The sequence below is a fragment of the Canis lupus genome, chromosome 17 (assembly GCF_011100685.1).
Source record: "Canis lupus familiaris isolate Mischka breed German Shepherd chromosome 17, alternate assembly UU_Cfam_GSD_1.0, whole genome shotgun sequence".
NCBI lineage: Eukaryota > Metazoa > Chordata > Mammalia > Carnivora > Canidae > Canis > Canis lupus.
Genome location: NC_049238.1, coordinates 22,501,759 through 22,526,886, shown reverse-complemented (window position 1 = coordinate 22,526,886; position 25,128 = coordinate 22,501,759). Strand labels below are relative to the sequence as shown.

Here is a 25,128-nt window from a genome sequence, read left to right as displayed (position 1 = left end):
TGCACTCTCATACCTTTATCACACTGGATCTACACTTGACTTTTCACTTTTCCATCTCCCCATCTTGGTTGAAAACTCCTGAGAGCAGGGTCTGTATACACCTCATACTCTCACATATACTCAACAAGTGCTCATGGACTGAATGAAAGATGACCCAAAGTTGAGGAAGGCTGGGAGATTAGCTGAAAGTCACAGAATTCCAAGCCAGAACTCTGCTCTCTCAGCCCCAATACAGGGCACTTTCCCCTACCTCACAATCTGCAAGGACATGGGAAAGGCATGTGCTAGGTTCCAGTCAGTATTCTCAGGCATCACGCCATCCAACAGAGTGCTTTTTAGAACCAAGTCCTGCAACAGGAGCTACACAACACATAGGCATTGAACTCCTTCCGGCTTTGGGGACATTGTATCCAATGGACAGAAGTTACTCTGATTTCTACTCAATAGAAAGGAGAGCTGTGAATCACTAGAGCAATCTGTAAATAATGGATTTGTCCGAGGTTTCCCATTGCGGGAGGAATCCATCACCGGCCAGCTAGCTACTTACCTGGAATATCATAGAAAGGCACCACACGTTGTTTCGAGTGAGAACTTGCTGGTACGTGCCATTATCTCTGCCAGGAATGTCCCATCCCCTTTCCTGACCTGATGAATTCTAGTTCTTAAAACCCCTTTTCAGAAGGCAGGGTTAACCACCTTCTTACTCATTTTCCCTTAAACGTTGTACATAGCTATAATTGTGGGTACATGAGTCTGTCTTTAGGGAGACAGGTCCCCAAAGAGACTGTGATGATGGCAGAAGGGCAGGGACCTTGCTTCATGCTCCTCTTTCCCAAGCATCCAGAACTGGAGTCTTTGCAGGATTAAACTGAAGCAGGAGTCAAACTGAGCTTCTGTTCTAACCCTATGTTCTCGTATGTTTCCAAACACATTTTAATGTAGTTATTTCCCTGGGGAATGTCCAGCCCCCTATGATCAAACTGTCTTTCACAACTCTAGTAAGGAAGCGTATGAACACATCGCTGGGCTAGGTGTGTCAGGGGGAGTTCACCTGAGGGGTGACACCGTCTCAGTCCTTTGTGAATCACTGTAGTGAAGGTCTTGAGCCATTTCCAATTGTCTTATCCACAATAATAGCAGGGGACTCAGCCCAGCAAGCTGTTGTGTATGCTGGGCCAGCTTGCAGAACCAATCACACTCACAGAAGCAACCCAAACCACCTCCCCTTGGCAATAAATACAGGGAGGACTTTTGCCATGGGACTGTACCCTACCTGCATTCAACAGGATTTGCAAATAGCAAAAACAGATAACCATTCATGAAGCCCCATCGGTCCCGCCAATGTGGAGAAGAAGCCGTCTCTATCATCAAAGTCTTAGAGCCTTAAACCTCAAATAATTTCTTAGCTTTTAAAGATATATTACAAAGGGATAATGACAAGAAAAGCAAATGAGAACGGGACCAGTTAAGTTTCTTAGGCAAAATTATTAGCTAGAAGATTTGAAGAGGAAATAATGTAATGATAACATTACGTGCATGTGTGCTTTCAGAACAAGCGCTGTGATGTGCATGCACTAAGGAGAATAAAAAGATGCTGAAGACCATTCAGAGAATGTATCTCAGGCTTCAAAAAAAAAAAAAAAAAAAAAAAAAAGCAAAAAATTCCCAGCAGGTGGCAGGTGAAGGAAAATATCTGACCCCAAACCCCACTGTGTGTGCACAGGCCTGCGCAAGGTAATTCCAGCTCTTACTGCGGCAATAGCGGCCTTTCCTAAAGTGACACACAGGAACTCAACATCTTTGTATGCAGTGGTGCTTAATGCAGCCCCAGCCCAGATCAACACCTCCCAGAAAGGTGCTCTGCTCAGAATGACAGGCTCAGAATGAGATGGGTTCCCTTTCCTTCTTTCTGGAGTCATTTCCTATAATTAATTACTTTCCACTAAGAATTAGCCTGAACTCTCTTCTCCTCTTTTAGTCTCTTCCTTCCTTGGACAAATACAATTTCTCTTAAAAAAAAACAAAAAAAAATCATCCCTCCGAGCTTTCGGGATGCTCACCGGGCGGAGCGGGGGACCGCCTGGGGACGCAGCGCCTCCTGGCGAAGGCGGCCGAGCGGCACCGCCACGCTCCCTGCCGAGCCCGCGGCCGCCGCCAGGAGGCGCTGCAGAGCCGCGCGGGGCCGCCGCCGCCGCCGCCGCCGCCCGCCCGCCCGCAGGAGCCCGGGGAGCCGGAGCGCGGACTCACTTGCGAGGGTGATGACGCTGCTGAGGTTGTGATCGCCTCCTCCGCTGTGGTGCAGAACGAAAGAAAACGGAGGTTGAGAATGGCAGCGGCGCCGGAACCGCTCAGCCCAGCCGCTACGGAGACAGTCCTTGCTCCTCCTGAGACACACCCCCGGGGCCTGGAACTTGTGGTTCCCTCGTTATCTCAGTAGAAAAGCAAACCAGAGGACAGCCCCTCCCCTCCCTCGTCCCCCCTGCAAATCCAGCCAAGAAACGGATTTAAACAGCTCAGCAGACTTTGTTGATTTTTTAACTTTGAGCATTGACGTTGGGGGCAGGGGAATGCAGTGGGCCCCCTTCACCCCTCTTTTAAGGGGAAAGTGACCCTTCCCTGGATGCCCAGCCCAATCGAGCCCCGCCAGCCACTGCAGCTGGTCATGGGGTTATCACTGAAAACAGAGTGCAAGGGTTTGCCCTCATCGCTCTCTTCCAGTTTGGCTTAAACGGTGTCTTCTAGAATGCAACCCATCTTCCAAGCTACTTCTAAAATTCCAAGGAAATCAGAGTTGGATGGGTTTCTAGGCATGAAAATATGCAACATTCCAGAGTTTATTGGATTCCCTGCTTTTCCATATCCACCCCCCTCCCGCCCCCCAACCCCGTTCTCTGCCAAGTATGTCTGGGAACGTTTTAAAGGGTCTCAGAATGTTTGGGGTTTAATTCTGTGCAGCGTCACCAGGGAGGATGCCAGGGATTCAACACTCAGGTTCAGTCTGGGGCCAGAGATGCCAGATTCCCGGCTGAGAAAATAGCAAACCTGCCCTCTCCTGCTTGGCAGGAGCGGGGTGTTCAAAGCAGGAGTCCTGCTCACTGCAGCTTGTGGCAGTCTGGATTTGATTACAGCCAGAGCAGGAGCAAGCCTGCATGAAGCAGTCACGATGGGGGGAAATGTGCCAGATTAGGGGTCAGGAACCATCTGCTCTACTTTTGCTCTTTTGCCATCTGGCCGTTTGATCTTAGGTGACGTGTCCTCTCTGCGCCTCACTTTTTCATCTCTAAAATGAAGGCCTTTCAATAATGATGCCAGCTACCATTTAGATCTGCTTTGTGTCAGGCACCGTGCTGGATGCCTAAACTCTAATCCTCATGAGGGTGCTCAGGCAGTATTATTATCTCAGCATCGAAGATAAGGAGACGAGCTCACAGAGGTTAAGTAACTTGCTCACAGTTGCACAGAGTCCAGAAAGCAGCTAGGCTCTGGTTTCAAAAGCCACTGCCTCCTTTTGAGCTTATGCCCCAGAGGGAGAAATGAAAGCTTGGGAAGATTTTCAACCCAACATAAATGTTTCTCCCCCAAAGTCCCCCTGCTTAGCTCTCAGTTCCTGTCCTGGGAATATAGTGGTTTGGGGAAGATTTACGTTCCTTCCTTAAAGTGAAACAGAAGTGTCTCACTGAAAAACACTGGCTAGGTGGTTCATCTGTCTGCTAGAGGAATTGTTTTTCTGTGATGCTTAGGGGTCCCCCCCTGCCCTGCAGCAAAGGGGTCATTTAGGGTCTTACCACATCTTCACTCACCTCCAGGACAGGCCTCGGTACTGAGTCAAGACATCCAAGATATCCCCAGGCTTGGATCCGGCCCCATTACCTGCCTGAGAGGGAATATTGAGGGGTGAGTCTCCCTGCTCGCTGGTCAGAAAGTTCTGGTTCTGGCTGGGAAGGCCTGGACTCTCTCTAGAATCTAGACATTCCCCTTTCTCCATGTGCATCCTGCCTTGACAGAGATGAGTGAGAGCTCTTGCTAGGAATCCTGGTGCTGTCCACACCTTGGGCTCACCGTAAGAAACCCTGCCCAGACCCAGATCAGGTGACACTAGGCTTGCAAAATTGCTCTGAAAATTAGACAGCCGTGTCCGTTTTTCCAAAGGATATATTTCAAGATCCCATTTGCCTCATTTTTAAAAGTTGTTAAACACATCATAAAAGGAAGCATATCACAATCTTTTTATATCACTATATCTCACATATATACAATTTAAAAAATAGTAAGAAAATAAAATGCCATGTCCCTGCCCTTCAATTGAAGAGAGAACATGGGCTTTTAAAACCTCAATCTGACATATCCTGCAGGTTCCTGTCCCTTGTCTAAACCTGTTATTTCTAAGCAGGACCATTGCAACAGTCAAGCTGAAGACCGGCCTCCCAGGCAGCTGGGGGGTGATGGGGAGGCTGGCCTCCATGAGAGATACCCCACCCCTGCGCCTGGGGTGTGACCCCTGCTCTCTGGTGCCCAATTCCTCTGCCACCTGCCATGTATGTCACATTCCAAATGCTGCCTCCCAGCAAGTCCTGAGGAGCTGTGCTGATTCTCGATGACTCCTTATCCGGAGAGCACTTCAAGGAGACCAGGGGATGGGGGGAACCAATAGGGGGCCCCATCCAGCAGGAAGTGGTTGGGAGAAGCAGTGCTAAGGACCAGCCTGCTTATCCTTCTGGAAAGTTACAAGCAGTAGCGTGGTTGGGGTGAAGAGTTGCTGAGGGGTCACGGAGGACACAGCTATAGTACAGGGAGAGGATTCTGGACTTGGGAGTCAGGACTGGGAGTGCTGGTGCTGGTTCAGCACCTGTGAGCTATGTGTTGCAGGCACTCAGTTCACCTGCACAGCTTTATCTTCTTTATGGGTTAATTTGAAGGAGAGTCATATTTCATAGGATTGCATTGATGATGCCAAATGAGATAGATCAAATGCTAACAGGCCACAGATGTGAAAGGTATCTGCTGGTCTTTGGGCAACATTCCACTGGAGGCCCTGAATTCTACTGACCCAGAGAACAGCAGCTGGGTCTGTCTATAATGAGCGGCTAATGAACAGAAGCTCATGTCTGGGAGCCTCTAGGAACCTCCACCCAGTCTCCCTAGAGCCTGATCCTGCTTTTCATGGATAGCACTTTGCAGGCCTGAGGGGTCACCACAAAGTGGCTGCAGAGGTGGGCTGGGATCATTTGGAGTACCTCCCTCTCTTCCCCTCATCCCTCCCCCTACTCCATTAGCATCTGCTCCTGTCTCATCCTCTCTTCACCCTCCTTTAATTTCCTCCCTGACAAGTGCCAGGTCTTGGAAGGAGCCCCACACTGTGGGGGAGACCTAGTCCAATCTGCCCACCACTGCCAGGCTGGGAGATCTGGGCTGAGTCACTTCTATCACAGCTGCTCCCTCTGAGGTCCCCCCCGTTCCTGCTCGCTCCCTCATTCCATCGCTGGGAGAGGAATACGGGGTTAGGACAGGCCTGGGGAAAGGTGATGGGTCACAAATGCTGGTCCAGGGGAGGCGGGCCAGACCAGAGAGGGGCCAGAGCTGAGAGTTCTTCTCTCCAGGCTCCCATAGGGGTCAAGATCTCCTCCCCAGTGCCCCATCCTTCCACAGTCGGGGTAACTTACCGTCAGAGAGTCGCCCAGGGCTCCAATTACCTTGATGTCAGCCGGTTTCAGCCTGTGAACTGAGATTACACTTGCGAGTTAATGGCAGACAGGGGTTCTTATCTCCTCTGAAAATGAATGAAGACCTTCCAGGAAAACTGAGAGAAAGTCTATTTGTAATGGCAGTTCAGCTTGGACAGAGATATTAAGAGCCCATCCATGTCAAGACTCAACAGTAGCAGCCATGGAGCAGCCTCCCTCTCTCTCCTTTGGTGCCTTGGGAACAAGAAGGCAAGAAGTCCGACCCTCTTTCAGAGGGGAGTCTGGGGCCTTCAGTGAAACCTGATGCCTGAAACAGCCCCTGGAATGTGGTCTTGAGAGTAAGGCAGGAATTGTGGTAAAGATGTAACCAACACTTAACCTATTCAACACTTAACCAACACTTAACCTTATCTGTTGATAATTGGGAGAAAATCTAATATCACCCTATTAAAAAAATTAGCTCGGTTTTTCTTCCTTTTTTTTTTTAAGATTTATTTATTTATTTATTCATGATAGACATAGAGAGAGAGAGGTAGAGACACAGGCAGAGGGAGAAGCAGGCTCCATGCTGGGAGCCCGATGCAGGAATCCATCCCCAATCCGGGGACTCCAGGATCACGCCCCGGGCCAAAGATAGACGCCAAACTGCTGAGCCACCCAGGGATTCCCCCAGTTTTTCTAAAGTGAAAAGGAACATGCTTTTCTACCAGTGACTCGTTTTTTAAAATCAAGGTGAAGTTCATATAACATAAAATTAACCATTTTAAAATCAACAATTCAGGGGCATTTAGCACACTTGCAATGGTTTGATGACTGTGACCTCTATCTGGTTCCAAAACATTTTCATTTTACCCCCAAAGGAGACCTGCACTTATAAAGCACTGACTCTGTGCTCCCCTGAGCTCCTGACAACCATGAATTTGCACTCTATGGATTTACCTATTCTGGCTATTTCATATATAATTCCATTTATATATGAAATTCCATTTGGCCCTTTTGTGTCTGGCTTCTTCCCCTTTGTATAATGATTTTGAGGTTCATCCATGTTATGCCAATATTTTATTCCTTTTTATGGCTAAATAATAACCTATTGTATGGATATAACCACATCTTGCTTATCCATTCATCTGCTGTGGGACATTTGAGTGTTTCCATCTTGTGGCTGTTGTAGTAGTGCTATGAACATTCATGTGTAAGCACTATTTAAATGACTGTTTTCAATTATTTTGTGTATATACAGAGGAGTGGAATTGGTAACCATAAGATAATCCTATGCTTAGCTTTTTGAGAAATCACTATACTATTTTTGACAGCCTGACTCTATTTTTTTTCATCTTTTGAGTTTGCACATGTACTATAATGTAGCCAAACAGCTATTTACTCATGACAAACATACCACCAAGCAGTGGCTGGGTGCTCTGGAGACTACGGAGTGATCAGAAACGGAGAGAGCTCTAAAGAAACTCGGAAGCTAGGGAAGAAATGAGAAACATCCCAGTTATAATTATTTATAAACTGATAAACTCTGAGAGATATAAAGTGATAAGAAGTTCTGAAGTTGCAGGATGATTTACCCCTGTGGGGTGTGTGGTTCAGAGCAGGCTTTACAGAGAAGGTAGTATTTGAATGTGCAAAATATGAGATGAGGATGGGGGGAGAGTGAGGTGGGAGATGGAGGGAAAAGCATAAAAAATGCATGTGGTATGGTAAAGTGTGTGATGTCTGTAAAGAATGGATAGTTGTACACTCTGGCTTCAGTGAAGGGTCTGTAAAGGAGACTAGCACAAAATCACATTGCAAAGGTGAGTTAGGGCCATGGGCCTTTTATGCCTGGCTAACAAGCTAGGAGAGCCACATGAATACTGCTATATGGAGAATTACTTGCATATATACACCTGTACGGTAGCTCTCTACCCCTCTACCTTATACACGTGTGAACATGAATCCACGTGCACTTGGAGGACCACAACTCTGTGGTCCTATGTTGCATGAAGCTCTGCCCCCTCAAATCACAACTTACTCCCCACTCCCCCAGAGTACTTTAGTCCTGTAGTCACCCTAACTTTGCCTGGCTCCATCTTTCCTCTCCGATGTACTTTCAATTGTCTCTGGTGGTTGCAATACTTCACTAAACTGTCAGTTAACTTTCGTGCCTTGGGAGGATCTAATACAACATCCGTACCAGGGAGTGGCCCATGACTCCAGGGTGGGGGTGGGGGAAACCTGTTATCTCAGGGGTCTGTTGCTTAAGATGGAAAAATGTCTGCATGGAGGCCTTCTTGACAGCCCTTCCTTGTCAAATCATTTGGTAACACATCCAGCGAAACAGAACCAGATGCTTTTGACCCACTGGGCTATCTATCACTTCACCCATCAACATCCAAATCATGGTTTTAGAATTATACCTGCACAAGAAGCTGTATTAACCTCAGCGGAAACAATGTTCGAAGAGATCTCCAAGCCTTATCTCCTTCCGTGGAGACATCTTTTCTACCTGACTTCCATGCTGTCTGCAGATGGAGAGCTGTCACTCCCACTGAGGATATGCTCTCACTGGAAAAGTAAAAGTCCCTGCTTCTTCCTATGACAGCATGTAAACTAACACATACATAATTGTGAATGTGTGTATGCAAAATATATAGATTAGTGGTCCTCAAATTTGAGCATGCATCAGAATCATCTGGAGAGCTTGTTAAAACACAGATGGTCGGTTCCTACCCTCAGAGTTCTGCTTTAGTAGGTCTTGGGAGGGGGTGGGCTAAGGATATGTGGTTAGTAGAACAATATCAAATCACAAAGCCAGCTGCACACATTAGCACACATCCATGGGGTTGAGCCTGAGAACTTTAAAATGACCTCTTCTCAAAGAAATTGGGCTATGGGTAAAAAAGGCAACAAAACAGAAAATAAGACCTCCTTCCCTCAACTCTGGAGCACTTAAATTAGTTCCTGGTGATGACAGTCAATCACTGTATTCTTGTTGCCATAATGTATGATATACACAGTGAATACTGTGAACACTTGCTAGCGGGCAAAGGTTAGGGGAAATCTTTGAAGATGGTAAAATGTGGAAGAGATGGACAGATTTTCTCCAAAAGCACATTACAGTTTGCTAAAGAGGCAGCTGAAACTGGTCATCCTATCACCTAAATTTTTAGCTAAGGAAACATACACACATACATATGCACATGCATGTCCACATCCATGGGTGTGTATGTATGTGTAGACAGATTGATGGGGGGGGAGGTTCTCCTGTTGTCCTGAAGGATTTCCTTTGAGAGATAACAAACCAAATGATCCAAGCATAAGTGGGAGGAGTCTGGCTTATCTGGAATTTTATTAAGATAGAGCCCGACATGTTTCATTTGTTTAATATTCTGTAGACCTTGATTTGAGCTTTGTTAATATCATCATGTATGACAAAGACACAGCCTGGAAACACAGCAAAGCACTTCAGCAATTGCTCTCCTTGGAGAAAGAACTGTTTAGAGATAAGATTAAATTTATGTGAGCTGATTAGCTAAACATTATCTGGTACAAACTGTCCACTACCCTGAAAGGAGTTGATAAATACATCAATAACTCATCAAGATTTCTACAGAGGGGGGGCTCTTATTAGAAGGCCAAACTATGATGAAATGTCAGGAATAGCAAGGAAATAGTAGACTATAGAATAGGGAAAAGACTTGACACTCTGGAGTTTTGTCTGGTACAACCCAATAGCTTGAACCACCTGGAGCCATTATCTGAAAAACCAGCTTTCTCCTCATTGTTAGCTAAGACTGCCCAACCCATGTGCTCTCTCATTTTAAGGACTTAGGTTAAGCCTTCTGCAATGGTAGTAAATTGCTGGCACAATGTTAAAGCCTTGTTTCTGCCTTGGAAGTGCTTTAGTGTGGGTTTATATGAAAAAATACACACCTTGGATGTAGGAGCTCAAGACATGTGCTAAGCTGAATTATAGGCTAAATTAGAGGCTCTCTGTCAGAGCCTTTACTCAAAGCTTTAAATGATGGAGACTTCAGGGAAAGGAAATACTTATTCATCCAAGGGTCTTCGGGTGATTTTGAACTTGCTCAGTAGACTGGTCCCACCGAGGGACAAACAGGCTATTAATCCCTGTGGGGCATCATTACTTCCTAGTCCCAGGTTAGGTTACATACCAAGACCCATGAGCAGGTGGTGAAGATAGACTCTGCAGAGTCTACACTGGATGTTCAACTGCCAGCGCACAACAAAAGGAAACCCTTAGCGAGCACCCTGGTGCTGTAACTTGGCATTTTTCAAATCAACTTTTGAATAGCTCATTTTAGTCAAATGGGTAAAATAAATGACATCAAGGACTTAGAAAGGAATCAAGGTCTTCACTGAATGTAAATGAACTTCTGAATATATACTATTGATGACTGTGGCATCTCTATTTATGAATCTCTATTTTCAAATACTATGAATTTTTCCCTCTGCATGGAATCAGCAGCTTAGCTTCAAGATAGCCAACTTCCACAGATAACCAAGAACCATTGTCCTGGGTCCAGATTGCTACTCTTTTGTTTGCAAAATGCTACTCTTTTTCTCACTGAGAAAGCTTTAGGTCAGCTGCCAGGTCCAACATATTTTCCTTAGTCATCCCAACTATGTTAGGGGCAGGCCATGGAGTAATAGAAAATGATGCAAGTATGTACAAAATTATAAAGCCCACAGGAGATAGCACTCAACAAAGTGCACCTATGCACTGACTGGGAGGAAAATTTGGTGGTTTTTATTTTTATCTGGCTACCAAATACCAATTAGGTATAAAAAAATCACATTAACTCTATATATCTCATTCCAAAGCCTCATAGATTAGTGGAAGAGGAGGTTCATCACCTGTGGGCTCCAGATGGAATGAGTAAGGCACCCAGGTTGCTGGGGGCTGTGTCCTGTTGATGAAGGCAGTACCTTAAGTTGAAACACCACTTTTGGTTAGCTCAGTGTGTCTGTAGGCTGTTGGAGAGAAACACTAGGGAAGATGATGACAAGAGAGGTTTTTGAAAAGAACTATGAAGGCAAAACAGTTATTTTATACAGAGTCTTAGTGAAAAGTTGTTTAAATGGAAGGCACTTTGATCTAGTAGGTTTGAAGATCTTTTTCAACTCAGAACTGCTGATTAGCTGAATTAAAAATACTTATTAAGATCAATTCAGTGAAGATTTACTGGGCTCATACTATGTGCTGAGTCATTGGAGGTATAAAGATAAGATTGTAGGTATGCATCAGATGCCATCACCTCAATTAGAAATCACAAACATGATCTCCAGAGGAGTGAATGACCTCACCAGATAAGTGACAACTATCAAGGAAAACCAATAAGGTGGCCCCATGCTACGTCTTTTTAACTACCCCAACAATCACAGGGATGGTTAAAATGTCCAATCACAGATCACGCACTGTAATGTGTTTTTCATTATTGTCCAGTTAGTTATGGCCATTTTCCTAAATGACACCTTTTAGGCAGGACTTAGAAGGGTAGGCCCTCCTACTCTCATTCAGGAGGGCTGCTGCCCAGCTGGAGTGAGCCAGCATTTTGGTTCCATGTGCACTTGGTTAGATCAAGGAGACCTAAATCTATCCATTTGCTTACTCAGACAATCCCTATCACTAGAGTATCTTCCAATCTCAAGGTCTTAAGATTTCTCGTGCTTGTATCTTTACATGCCAATAAACACAATAATCCTCAGGGACAGGGAATAAAGAGGAGGTTCACATTTTATTTGGTTTTAGATGTTGACATATGTTCTAATGGATTGGTTATCATTGACATGACAGGAGCATAATTTGGACAGATTGCAAAATGCTTTATAGCTTATCCTCTCAGAGTGATAAGATTACAAAGGAGATAGAGACCATTTCTCTGTAAAGAGCATGGTGCTTAAATCATTCAAATTCTCCCTTTCTGTCTACCATACATGCACACGTATGTACAGACATATATATGAATATATAAATACATATATATGCATATATGTATATATATATACACACATACATGTTTGGGGGTTTTGCTAGAAGAAGGCCTATGTATGAAACTAATAATTTGTTTCTGCTGCTAAAGTTCTACTAGTAAACTAACAAACAGGAATGAGTTGTTGCCAAATATGAAGGAGGGAAAAATCTAAAGACTAAATATGTGTGCACATAAGAGCCTTATCACCTACTCCATTGTTCTGCAACTTAGAACAAGAGCTGGTTATATACTGAAGCTCTGGTACAAGCATTTTTAACATACTTGCCAGTCATACAGCTTAATTTGAGTGTGGAGAGCTAAGAATGCATGAAAGGGCAGGCTGACAGTTAGTTGTTCTACTAACACTCAACAAAAGGAAGTCTGACTAGAAAGATTTGCATCCCTGAAAGAGTCCTGCTAGGCACTGTGACATCTCCAAACCTAATTTTCCATCTTGGAAGACACCTAGGAAGCATTCAGCAATCATCTAATAAATGAATGAACAGACGAATAAATCAATGAACAGATGAGTAACCGTCTAGGACCAAGCATGGGAACCTATCGCACTGTTGCAGGAATGTTCCTGGGCTAATGTTTTGAGTCCTGCAGATCAACATACAGCACCCCTGACCCCCATGACTGCCCATAGTCATGCACATACAATCATCACTCTGAGGTTGGCTCACCTGGAGGAAAAGATTTAGCCCTGAGACAGCCCCCCTTTTGGGGAGGGTGTCTGCCTGGAACATTCCACGAGTCTCATTTTCATAGCCCAGCAACAGTCATTTTGGAAATACCGAGAAGCAGTGAGAACAGCATGTTTATAAGATGGCATGCTTTCCTGTTCTGTGCAGTGTTTGAGTGCATCCTGTATAAAGCTCTGACATGCAGTATGGACTGGTTATTTCTGCTTCCTGTTTAAAGATACTTTTGCTTTTTGGAAAACAAATTCACTTCATCAAAGCTTAAAGGCTGGGACAATGACAGCAGCTCACACAACTCACACTGGGCTCTTTACAGAATAAGACCTGGCACACAGTTAATGTTAATAAATGCTTTCTGATAATGGTGTTATCCTATTCTAGTTAAAAAAATAATCAAACACAAGAATGCACTTACAAATATACACCCAGAGCTCTCTCTGCCCTTGGAGAAAACCTCTCAGGTGTATCCCAGACTGTGTGGAAAGACTGTTAAAGTTGCTCTTAGGCTGATGATTTCAGGCATCAAATGAGGTTAAAAATCGCTTGATTTGAACCACATACCTGAGGTGGGAATCGTGTCGGAGGGGTCCTTGTCAGGGCACCTGATTTCCATTCCATCTCTCACCTGCAATGGGATGCACAGAGAAATAGGATCTTGGAATGTAGGAAACTAGGTGAGAAGCAGAGCCTCTATTTGGAAAACACTAGTCAACATAGAATCCTAGGTATCCCTTAAGATCCTCCCTCTCCTTCAACGCTCCTATCCAAGCGTCCATGACGTCCTTTCCTAAATGCTCCCCATCCTGTCCCCTCTCCTATGCCCGGGCCTGTGTTACTTTTGCCTAAAATACTGCATCATCTGCAGCCTTCAGAGCCCATAAAGATGACATTCTCTCTCCCCCAACATTAATACAACTGTGCCAGCCACCCCACCCTCCCATCCAAATTCTCAGTGAAAGCAGGGATTTTTGTCTGTTTCGTGTACTGTATCCTTATAGCCCAGAATGGTGCATAGTGGATGCTCAATAAAAATTTGTTGGTTGAAAAAAAAAAAAAACAACAACACATTTCTTCTGCCTTGACATCAGCATGAAGTCCATTTTCCTTAGCACATCCCAAGAGGACCCTGACATTCTAAACCATCAGCTCTTGACCCTGTTCTCATGCTCTGTGTCTGCCCAAGTTTATCTCCATTCTCTCTTTCCTTTCCCTCCCTCCATGTTCCCATACTCCCATCCACCTGGTTACCTTTAGTCATCCTTCAAGGCTGGGGTCATTTGTACTCTTTGGGAAGCCTTGTCAACTCTCTCTGGTTGGTTGCTTCCTCTGTATTTCCAGAATACCCATGGATTCTTTATAGGACTCACTACACTATGTTACAATTGCTGGTTGGTTCCACTGGCCTGAATTCCTTGGAACAAGCAATGTATTTTATTTGTGGTTTTATCCCTTAAGCCTGGTACTCCTCCATATACCTACCCATTTAGTCATTCAACAAACAGTGACAAGGCACCTGCTCTGAGCCCCTGTATTCTAGTGGTACAGAGAAGGTATTCTGTAAATGTACCCCAAGAGAATGTGTTGCTCCCTCTTATCAGAGGACAATAATAGCAACCCTCTTATAGAACTCAAGGCAGAACAGATACTAGTAGATGTGCTTCATACTTATGAACGTATTATAATTTAATGACAACTCTGAGATAGGGCTGTGACTATCATTTCACAGATTTAAAAACACCAAGGAACAAAGATGCTAAGTGCCTTGCCCAAGGACATAGAGCTAGTAAGTGGAAGAGTCTGAATTTGAACCCAGAGCCAGTACTCTCACTTCATGGTGCCATGGTGCCTCCCAAATGTATCCCCTCATTGCTGAGATATTAGAGAGTATGGGACATGTTGATAAGTCAACAATCTTTCACATTATATCTCTCAGGCTTTGTGGTGGGAACCCAGGCTGTCAGCTTTGCCTTTGCCACCTGGAGTAAATCTCACCCTCTTTTATACAACAGGCAGGCAGGGATAGCTCTAGTGCAAAATTTGTCTCAACTTGCATTGGTCGCCAGGCCTCTGAGAATGCGGACATAAGCCTTCAAGTGTTTCCTGGCTCCTCAGAGGAGTGCAGGGTGCCCTACCTAATCTTGACAGGAAATATCAGAGAAAGACTCATGAGATAAGCACCAAGTGAGGCATAAAGTGGGAGGCGGCCCCCAGAAGGTATGCACCAACTTTTGGTCTCCATGCTGAGTGGTTTCAGACTTTACCACATTTCTCTGTTTTTTCTTAACTTTCTCCTCAGATTTAGGGTTCAGATGAGTTTAAAAGGACCTGTCAGAGATTTGGGGAAGACCTGAGGATTCTTGTTTTACATCAGCATAGACAGGAAGCAGGCATGGCTGAGCACCCCAATAGGCCTCTGAAGCCTCAGGATGCTGGTGGCTGAGGTGGAGCTGTGAGGCAGACCTTCCTCAAGCACCCAGGGGGCAGCCACAGACTTGACCCTTTACCATCTCCAGCCTGCTCATGGGGTTCCAGAACTTAGAGAACCACGTGGAAGGTTCCAAAGACTCAGCAAGGGGTACCGCCCCTGGTTCATTTGCACATTTTCCAGTCACAGAAAACATCACCGTACCTCAATCTTTTCATGAGATTTTAGCAGCCTGGGCCTGTAGTTGCTGTTCTTGTAGGTGAACAGATAGGGATTCTCCTGCAAAAGAAGGTAATACATTGTAACCATGACCTAGAAATCCATATCATTCAATCATCTTTATCATCCATTAATGGCTTTGACCAGTTTGGAACTTTTATACCATCCTTGAAATGAGGAGAAAACCATTCTCTGGCTTTTCTTCTCTGCACTGCTCATTAGTTCTCTGAAGAAACTCATTTAATGCTTTGAAATTGCCCATTTGCCACAGTTGACCTCTCTTGCTACCTGAGCTTCATGCTACCAGGCAAAGTATACATATTTCCATAAAAAGAGAACTTAATTTTAGGCTTCCTGGCAGCCAAGGCAAAGAGGGAAATGGGTGAATTATATAGTTCTTACAGCCCAGTAACAAGACTTACCAATTCAGCAAGAAAGCCAAAAATTTAACTAGCATTAAATGTAAAGGAATTCTCCTATGTTCAGTTTGTCTTTTCTCATCATTTATTCAGTAACATTAATTTAATACCTACTATATATTAGGCACATTATTTAAGACACCCATCCTCACATTTGGGACCAGGTAAGCTACGGCTTTGGGCCCATGCCCTCTACAGGTGTAGAAGGGGCCTCAGTTCTGCTAATATGGCTCTCCTGACCCACAGGTGTAAACCTTAGGTGTGTCAAGTACGTAAAGCTGTGCCTAGACCAGAAGAGCCAAGCCAAGACTCTAATGGGGATAATGTCTTAGCCAGGGAAGACCCATGTCACAGCAAAGCCCACTCCTTCGTGACCTCATCTCTCTCCCCAACTCAGCAAGAGACACCCTCCCCTCCCCAGTTCTGGCCTACCTGAGAAGGACATTTCACCGGCCTTCTTTCTCTTGCACTGAATGGCTCACCTTTCTGTCCTGCTGGCTCCATCTGGAAAAGGAAGTGATTCTTAGAGAAGTCTTGCAGAGGTGGCCACATCCTGGGGTACCACTGAGAGAGGCTCATTCATCCAGCACTTCTCCGAGTGTGACCCTCGGCCAGCAGGCAGCAGACTCCCTTACCGAGCAGGAAGTCTGATGTGGGGCTTGAGCTCAGAACCCTGAGATCATGACCTGAGCTGAAGCCAAGAGTCGGTCACTTAACTGACCAAGCCACCCAGACACCCCTAAAGTTCCTTTTGTTACCTCTAAATAGTCATTATACACATGTGAGCACTTAAAGGATAAGGTGGCTTTGAGAGAAGATGGTTCGTTTTGCATCTGCTATTCCACCACTTGGGAAACTCCTGATTCCTGTCAGCCCTACTGCCCACAGGTACTAGGCTCTTGTGCACCTTTGTTCCTCACCTCTCTTCCAATGACTTGACAAAGGACACAAAAGGCAGGAGGCTACCAGATGGAGTGCCCTGTCTGGCTCAGCCATGGGCTTCGCCATCCTCCATGAGGATTTTAGATCCTTCAGCAGTATCTTATCCTAGCATCTGTGCCCCATAAACAAGAAGCGAGGAGAGACCTTTACCCTTCTTGGGATTAGCTCCTCACCCAAATGGACAAAGTCAGATAAGAGAGTGTAATTAACTTAACCTTTTGGAAAAGGAGTGGCAACCCTTTAGCTCAAAGGCTGGAGGAGGAACTGGGGTTCCCACTTTCTTTCAGTTTTATTCTGAAGGTAGATACTCCTAGAAATGGGAGGTCCTACCCAGAATGTTCAAGGCTGCTCTCTGCAAGGGGGGGGGGGGGGGGGGGAGGGTCCAGTGGCCTGTTGCCTTCTCTCCTCCAATCTTTCTAATCTAATCAATAAGAGAGTCTGGAAAGAAAGTTTGGGAGAGTCAGGTTTTACTAATTCTGGTGGAATGGACATAGCGGAGTCTGTATTTTAAGCATCTTAACGACAGGAAGTTCATAGGCCTGAATTGACGCTTTCCTTTAAGAGAATTTCCCCAACTGTCTCTTTATGAGTCTCCTACTTCCTTCCCACTCGGACTCTCTGCCGTTCTCTGTGCTCAGAGAGCATGCAGAAAGATGTGGCCAGTGCAGACGTCCCCTCACTCTCCTGCCTCCCACCACTCTGTGCTGCAGGGCACGTAGGCTCTGAGGATGGTGGGCACTGGCCCCCGTGCTCTTGAGAGCTCCACCTGTCAGCCCCGGAATCACCCACATTTCCCCACAGCCTCCCCACCACACTGGAGTTAACTGGAACGTGGGAGGGATGACCTTAGACATTGTCTCCCAGGAGAATTGCCACTCAGCTGAGCAGTTCCTGAGGGTTCTCAGCTAGCCCCGCCCCACCCCGCCCCCGCTCCAACACTTGGCAGGGGGCTCCGGATGCAGCGGGGTGGGGTGGAGGGGGGGTCTGTGATGGCCACAAGGATCTGGAAATGGAGTTCCCCAAGGGCAGGTCTCTTCAGAACTAGCATTGCATAAGGATAATCAGAAATTATTGAGGAGGCAGTAGCGGTGGCAGAAGGGGCCAAGGGAATGAGTGATGTCTCCAACACAAAATCATCCAGCTTTGTGCCAGAAGCTCAGCCTCAGTCTGGGGGTATGCTGTGCTGGGGCGATTCCAGGGGTGTTTCAGAAGCAGGGCTGCTCACCCCGGCTCTTGCAGGTGTGTTGCCGGCCCTCAGAGCTTACTTGTACCCTGGAGCTTGGCTGGGGAGAGCAGATGCTGGATGCCGGTGCAAGCCTACACAGCACCCCCCTCCCTCCAAAGTGTCTTGAGGCATGGTAGGGGAGGGGAGCAGCAGAACTGGAGGCCCCGTGGTCACAGAGATCGTGTTGGCCTTTCTGTGCTCCCCATGGAGGAGAGTGGCCTTCTGAGTCAGTGAACCTGGCCTTGGATGGACATACCTCGCTTTCATCTCTGTGGTCTCAATGAAACCCGACACAGCAGAGACCGAAGGAGGTCGAGGCAGACACTCCTGCCCGCCTCATGCTCCTGAGCAGACACAGGGGTGAACCCAAGGGTGAAGCACTCATGTACTTTGGCCCAGCCCTCTGAGGTTGGCTGAGGGTCACCACGCCCCTTTGGCAAGTGGAGAAAATGGAGGCCTGAAAGACCACATGACTCACCTCAGAAACAACCAAAAACACAGCTGGAACCAGAGCTCAGGATTTCTGGCTCTTTACCCAGGCTGCTTTGGCTGGACCTGTTACAGTCCTAATTTCTTACGGATTAATCCTTGCCTGCAGGAGCTGCCCACGCACTCTAGCTGCGGCACTCACTTTGGGAGTCAAGGACCATCTGCATTGCGCCCCTGAGGGAGCCAGGGGCAGACACAGCTGGGGCAGCTCCCGCATCTCCGCTGGCCTGGCTGCAGGGACCTCGAGAGCTCTCAGTGGGAAATGACTGGATGTTGGTTGGACAGGTCTGGAGGTGGTGGGGGTACCTGCGCACCCAGGAAAGCTGCCTGCCCCTCCTGAGCCCTCATGACAGCTAGCATGTCCTAGTCCTCTGGCTTTGAGTGTGAAACCTTCTGTTCCCATCTGTGCGCCTGCCTAGGCTCATCCTCGTCCTCACCCTCAAGTGGGTCATGGGGCACTGTGGTTCCATGTGCCTGTGTGAATGTGCAGGACGGCCCTCGGGTTCAGTCAGGGCAGTTCATTATCACTGCTGCCATGGCCACCAATGACAACAGCAAGATGAAGGTGTAATGGGGGGCGGTGGAGAGAGGTGCAGTGAGGAGAGAGGAATAGAGAGGAGGGAGAGGGGCCTTTTCTCTAGATCTGCTCTCTCTCTCTCTCTCTCTATCTGGCCTTCGAGGTGCTTTGTACATTCTCAGGGACCTGAGAATCTCCATGCTTCCTCTCTTAGCAGACCACCCTCATACTTAGCCTCTTGCTAATGCATTGACTCCTTCTTTTCTCCATGCCCTTTGCTCACAAAAGTCCTCTTGCCTGGGAATGTCCACCCTGACCTCCTCTGACACATCCTACCAAGCCCACCGGAATCCCATCCCCATGGGGCTTTCCTGATCTCTGGCCCACATCATTTTTGGGCACGTGGTCTAGCACATCACCGCTGGCTGAGTTCAAGTTTACTCTTGTTCTTCTGGGTTGCCTGACCCAGCCACAGCCTAGGTTCAGCAAGGGCAGAGGCCATCTGACATGTCTTTTGTTATCTTTCTCAGACCCAGCATAGGGTGGGGCATGTTGTAGGTGCCTTTCTGTTGCTCGGGAGAGAGTTGTCATAGGAGGAGGAGGAGAGAGGTTTGGCTGAGCTGGAGTCAGCCCTTCTCCCCTGGAGAGAGAATGGAGGGAGGGCAGTGCCTGCAGGAAGGGTCACATTCCTTTTTCCTGCCCATCCCAGAAGCAGACTGGTTTTCTGGGGAAATATCTCACCCAAGGGTCAGGCCCACTAAAGAGTCCTTATGCAAAGAAATCAAAAAGGAAATCGATATCTCCTCTAAGGGATGGTGTGAACTCACTGCTATGGGCCATCTGGGGACCCTGTCTGCTCTCCTTGCTCCTGGCTAATGTGTGCTGAATGGCACCTGCCCATGGTTCTTAGCACAGCACATCAACTGAGAAGGTGGAAGAAAATTTTCAAACCAAAGAGGAAGAAAACCAACTCTCTATCACTGGAATTCTAAAATAGGGCAACTTTGATGGCAAAATCAGGTCTCTGTCCAGTGCCCCGGAAATTTTCAGTTTTGGCGTTATATCCCACCCTCTGACTGACCCCAGCTGGCCCTAGGGGACTTTCATAGTCTGGGGAAAGCCTGTCACAGATACAGCTTTGGGTCAGGGGTTATGATCAGGGGTTTGTAGAAGGGATGCTGAGGCTCTACATTCACACAGCTTATGAGGGAGTGGAATTAGGCCTTGAACCCAGGTCTTCATCATTCAAAGTCCATGCTTATTATGGGCAACACCCTGGGGCCTTTGAGCCACAAGGTGGTGGAACTGCTATGTGAACCGGATCCCCAGTGCCCCACTCCAAGTGAAGTCACCTGCATAGACTCAGAGGAGCCACCCCTGCCTCTGGAAAGAGCCGGACTGCAGTGGCCCAGCCCTGGGATGAGAAGGTAAAAAACCTCAGGAGGTCAGAGCTGGGTTTCAGTATGAGAAGGGTCCTTGGTGGCCCCCAATCATCGTCTTGGGGTCCTGCAGGCACCCTGCAGCCCCTTCATCAGAGTAGTGGCACAGTTGGTATGGCGGTGGAGGTCTCTTGCTGTGTGTCAAACCCCCAGCTGGCACAGTGGCCCCCTGGGACCCCCAGCCACTCACCATGCTGTTCCAGAGATTCAAGGCGAGTGTACTGGGATCATGAAGTGGTTGCTCCTGAAAGAGAATCAAATAAGAATGCCTGTGCGCCTCTAAGGATGGGGTGACCTGATGTGCACTTTGAAGCTGTCCCTGGCAGAGACGGGGTGGCCCTGACTCATCCAGACTCTTTCTCAGCCCCATCCTCACCAACAATGGTAGGCACTTATAAGACCCTGTCTGGGGTCAGGGCTCAGAGGTGAGGGAGGGCCTGCAGAGGCAGGTCAGATGCCTGGCTGCTCTTTGTGATTGTGAAGCTGTACATATTGAACCAAACAGCAGAAGGGGGAGGTGCCAGGGAAGTTAATTGTGTGTGGTCTCAATGAGTGCGGGGAAGATGGGAACTAATATTCCTCCTCCTTTTAAACCACTATCGGAGCATCACTGAGGTCCTAGAGGGGACACAATGACTCCAACTGGCAGGATCCAGAAGCTTGGAGGGAAGGAATGTCACAGACACATGGTGCTAAAGCCTCAGAGAGAACTTGTGGAGCATGTGTGAACCCACCATAATGCTCATGGTCCAGGCAGCCCCAGTGGGGCAAGAGGTACTTGCCCAGTGACCTGGGGAATGGGGCAACTCCAAGTACCCTCCGTCCCAGGGATGGATGTAGAGTGTGCAGAGGGAAGAACATGGTGTGCTGCCCAAGAGATTCTATCCTGAATAGTCACAATAGCTGGGAGGGACTAAGGGCTTCCCAAGAACCAGTATTGCTCTGAGTTCCATATACGCATTTAATCCTATAATCCTGATAATCGCCCTAGAGGGAGAGAATATTAGCAACAGCCCTGGTTTTACAGATGAAGAGCCAAGGCACAGAGAGTGCAAACAACTTGCCCAAGGTCACACAGCTGGCCCTGGTTCCAGAGCCGGGACCTACCTGGCTCGAGTCCATGCCCTACCTTTGGGCTGCTCTGCCTCTAAGAACCTGCCTCATGGGGCTACCCAAGCTCCATGTGGAAATTGTCAAGAAGGTATAAGAGGATACCACAGCACTTCTCCCCCAGCACTGCATATGCTAGGCCTGGGGAAGCCCAGCCCGGCCGGGGCTTCTGTGGAGGTGAGGGTGGGAGGGGGAGCTTGGTCTAGGCTCTTCATGGCAACTCTCACTCACCAAAGGTAGGGTCTCATAGAAGAAAGGCTGGAAAACCACCACGAAGGACTCCTGCTCGTTGTACTTGCTGGAGGCCAGGAGATGGTTCCAGCTTTCCTGAGGAAGGGAGTATGGGTGTGTATCCAGAGCACCAGCAAGCCCCAGCCTGCCCCATTCTCTGACCAGGGAGTTCTGAGTGGCCCTGAGGTCAGAATCACTCATCTGTGCTGTTCTGAATTAGACACTATTCAGAAGCTCCCCCTTATCTCACACTTCTGCACCCTTTGATGAACTAAATCAGCTTTTCATTTTCCTCTGAAGCCTCGGCATCAGGTAATAGTAAAGATGGACCTGAAATATATTCTCTGGGAGCTCAAGAAATACATGCCAGGCCAGCACACACTAGGGCTCCCATGCTCTTCTCAAGGGCTAGGTTCCGTAGAGGAGGTGCTATTAACCACCCCAAAAATATCATTTCCAAAGTGAGAAGAGCCATTTACAGCTTCATATAGGACTTCCTTCTTAAATAAAAATAATCATGGTAACACATGTCAGGAGGAACTTGTGCTTTGAGTTGTTTGTGGACAGGGTGGACAGGATGAGGGTGTCACTGAGCCATCCACACTCCCTTGGCTCCCTTTCTCTAAACTGGAATGGCTCATCTTCTAGAATCTTGACTTTCCCAGGGGCTGTGGCCTGGGGAGCAAGCCCAGCCTGGGCAAAACCAACTCGCCAGCTATGGATACAAGTTACAGGTGGTGATGACAACCAAAAGCATTTCAGAATGAATCTGCAAAGTTCTTGACTTTGACTTTAGGTGCCACCACTGTTCCCCACCCGCACACCAATGTTTAGTCCCCACTTTACACAAGGGAATATCAAAGCATCGCTGGGAAATGAAGAGAGGCTCTCTTTGTTCCCTGACTCAGTCCTGAATTCAGTGGAAGAAGTCTGACATTAAGAAGCCTGCTCCCTCCTTGTTCCCACCATCCGTGTTCTCCTCCCGGACCACCCGCCCCTGTGGGCCAACAGCCAGTCTTACAGAGTGGGCTCACCTGATAGGACCACTGGGCCACCACTTTGGAAAGCTTCGAGGTCTCCCCTGAGTACCTGCAGAGCTCTGCCATGGGGCTGCCAGTTAAAGCAAACCAGAAATGAGAGCATGGGTGCAGTGTCTGTCATTTAGGCTGCCCATGGGGGAAGAAAGGAGCTGGGGGCGGGGGGGGACCCTGGGAGTTGCTTAAGGAGAGTAGAAGGAGAAGTTGGAAATCTTACGAGGTTCCAGAGAAGGAAGGAGGCACACGCTGGGGAGAATAAAGGGTAGGGTAGCCCTCATAGGATCGATGCACGGGAAGTGCCCCCTACTGTGCCTGACACATGGCAGTCAATGAACAAATGCTGGTTTCATTTCACTTCCTTTTTTACCTGAGCTGAGTCCCTTGGTCCCATTGAGAGACCACCAGAGTCTCAGAGAGATCCACCAGGTTCACAAATGCGTTGGGGACCTAGGAGGATATAAGAGAAAAGATGAGCATTTGCAAGGTCATCATTGCTTCCCCAAGAGCTTCTCTGGAACCCTGGGTTTGAGCCTTTTTGGTGTCTGGTTGAACACAGTTTGGACCTCTCCTTGGGAGGTGTTTGGCTGGAGTCTGTCCAAAGCTGCCAACATAGCCAGCACGGTCAGCTCTGTCGTTCAAAAAGGTGTCATTCACCATCCATCTGTCATGGTGGCAGGGCATCTCCCCACCACAGCGTCAATAGGGAAGCAATATCTTGGTGGCAGTGGGACTGAGAGAAAAGCTGCCTCCCCAGGGAGTAGAGAGTGGGGGTGAGAGCTCCCCTGGATTCTCAGGACTGCAGTGCTCATCAAGGTCCCATTAGAAAAGGAAGGCCCTTGGACTGTAGGGGCCTCAGGAAAGGGGCAGGTCTCTGACACCCCAGGGAGGGACTGTGTCTCTCCCTTCTTCCTCCCTAGAAGTCTCGCTCAGAAATATTCTTGGATTATGAAGAGCTCTACACCTGACCCCTGGCCCACGTTTTCCTTAAAAGGTGAGAAGACAGGCTCCTTCATACCCTTTGCCTTTCCCTTGGGTCTTGGGCTCCCTCCCGAGTCCATTTTTCCATCTGCCTGTAGGCCATTGGAGAGTAAACTGGAAGCTGCCCCATCAACCCTTGAAAGGGCAGCTTCTTCCTGGCTGCCCAAGGTGTCTGCGTTGAAGGGCAGCTCTGGGCCTATGGGCCCTGGGCCCTGGGGAGTCTCACCTCCTGATGCAGGTAGTCCAGCACCCCCGCTAGCATGTCCAGGCCTCCTGCCGCGTGCCTCTGCTGGGAGAGGAGAAATGTGCTGAGTGCAGGTGGACAGGGGTACGTGGGGCCCAGGATATACAGGCTCCTGCCAGCCTGGCCCTCTCCTCTCTCTCCTCCAGCTGAGTCCTTAAATCCAAGAGTAACTGGGTTCCCCTTTGGGACCAGATTTTCCTCAGATAAAAGTGATTCCATTAGCCTTTGGGAATAAGTCTGATCCCAGATTTTTGTCCACTCTGTCCCCGACCCATCACTCACCAGGAAAAAAAAGACTCCCCCAAATGGCAGTTCCGTGTCAGGAAAGGGCAAACCAAGGTCAGGGCCATTCTAAAGCTCACCAGGAGGGAGGGAAGACCCAACTACTCTGGATTTAAGGATTTAAGGACACAGATGGGTTTCAAAACTTCTGCATGGCACCCTTTTATCAGACCTTCCCCTGCCACATGGGTCACCAGGGAGAGAAGGGTTCAGGGAAAGAATCTGAGCCAGCTTCTGTTACAGGGTATTTAAAGACAACTCCTACCCCACCCAATTATTTGTTGGTAATGAAAATAAACAAAGGAGAGGATCGCAAAAATCACCCTGGTTTACCTTCTCAGGGTAAAAAACAAAACAAAAAAACAAAACAAAACAAAAAAACAAAAACCCCTAATAATGAATTTTACAACGAGACAAACTCCTAAGCAGCCTGCAAACCAGCTGTCCCCTGAGGCAACTTGGCTCCGACAGGAAGACATGGGAGACTGAGTTGAGTTGCCAGTCTGTTCTGTCTCCCAGGGGGACACGGGCAGGGACTCGGGAGACAGCTGTCAATCACTCAGGCTGAAACAGCCACAAAGGGCAGCTCCCAAACCCGCAAAGGTGTCCTCTCAAGGCCACTCCAGCCTGCTTCATTGCCATAGCCAGCGATAAAGTCTTTTGTCTGTTTCCTGCAGCCTAAGCATGACATTCAGTATCACACTGTCCCTTCACAAGAGTCTCTGCCTAGAAAGGTCCTTGCTGCCCATCGTCCCCAGGAAACCCTGGGGATACCTGTGTGGTTTGACCCCAATGGCAAGCCCTGCTTTAGAAACTCCTTAGGTAGTGGTAAATGGGTATTTGAGCTTTGACTTTTAATGTTTTCGGGTTTTATTTATTTATTTATTTATTTATTTATTTATTTATTGATAGTCACAGAGAGAGAGAGAGGCAGAGACACAGGCAGAGGGAGAAGCAGGCTCCATGCACCGGGAGCCAGACGTGGGACTCGATCCCGGGTCTCCAGGATCACGCCCTGGGCCAAAGGCAGGCGCTAAACCGCTGCGCCACCCAGGGATCCCAATGTTTTCTTTTTTAAGGCAAAAGCATTTGTTCATTGTCCAACTAAAAATAAAAGTGAATAGTGCATAATGCGTACATGCACACAGAAATGCGTCATGTAGGCAAGAATGCTTAAAGGCACATATACATGAAAGGACACA

General features: G+C 47.7%; 1 protein-coding gene across 7 annotated transcripts in view; it reads right to left on the bottom strand.

The window, feature by feature from the left end:
- The window catches only part of PLB1 (phospholipase B1), a 136,965-nt gene that overhangs the window by 62,183 nt on the left and 49,654 nt on the right, over positions 1–25,128 (bottom strand). For 6 of the 7 annotated variants that reach the window (XR_005372266.1, XR_005372268.1, XR_005372267.1 and 3 more), the window contains 11 exons: positions 23,627–23,689; positions 22,790–22,869; positions 22,420–22,495; positions 21,386–21,481; positions 20,235–20,288; positions 15,865–15,936; positions 14,999–15,073; positions 12,931–12,994; positions 5,661–5,719; positions 3,801–3,874; positions 2,248–2,291 (listed from right to left, as the gene is read on the bottom strand). Coding sequence is in view for 3 of the 7 variants with exons in the window: in XM_038561153.1 (XP_038417081.1) it covers positions 2,248–2,291; positions 3,801–3,874; positions 5,661–5,719; positions 12,931–12,994; positions 14,999–15,073; positions 15,865–15,936; positions 20,235–20,288; positions 21,386–21,481; positions 22,420–22,495; positions 22,790–22,869; positions 23,627–23,689 (757 nt within the window). In the remaining 4 variants the exon portion in view is untranslated. The remainder of the gene's footprint in view (positions 1–2,247; positions 2,292–3,800; positions 3,875–5,660; positions 5,720–12,930; positions 12,995–14,998; positions 15,074–15,864; positions 15,937–20,234; positions 20,289–21,385; positions 21,482–22,419; positions 22,496–22,789; positions 22,870–23,626; positions 23,690–25,128) is intronic. The other variant, XM_038561154.1, reaches the window with a different exon arrangement.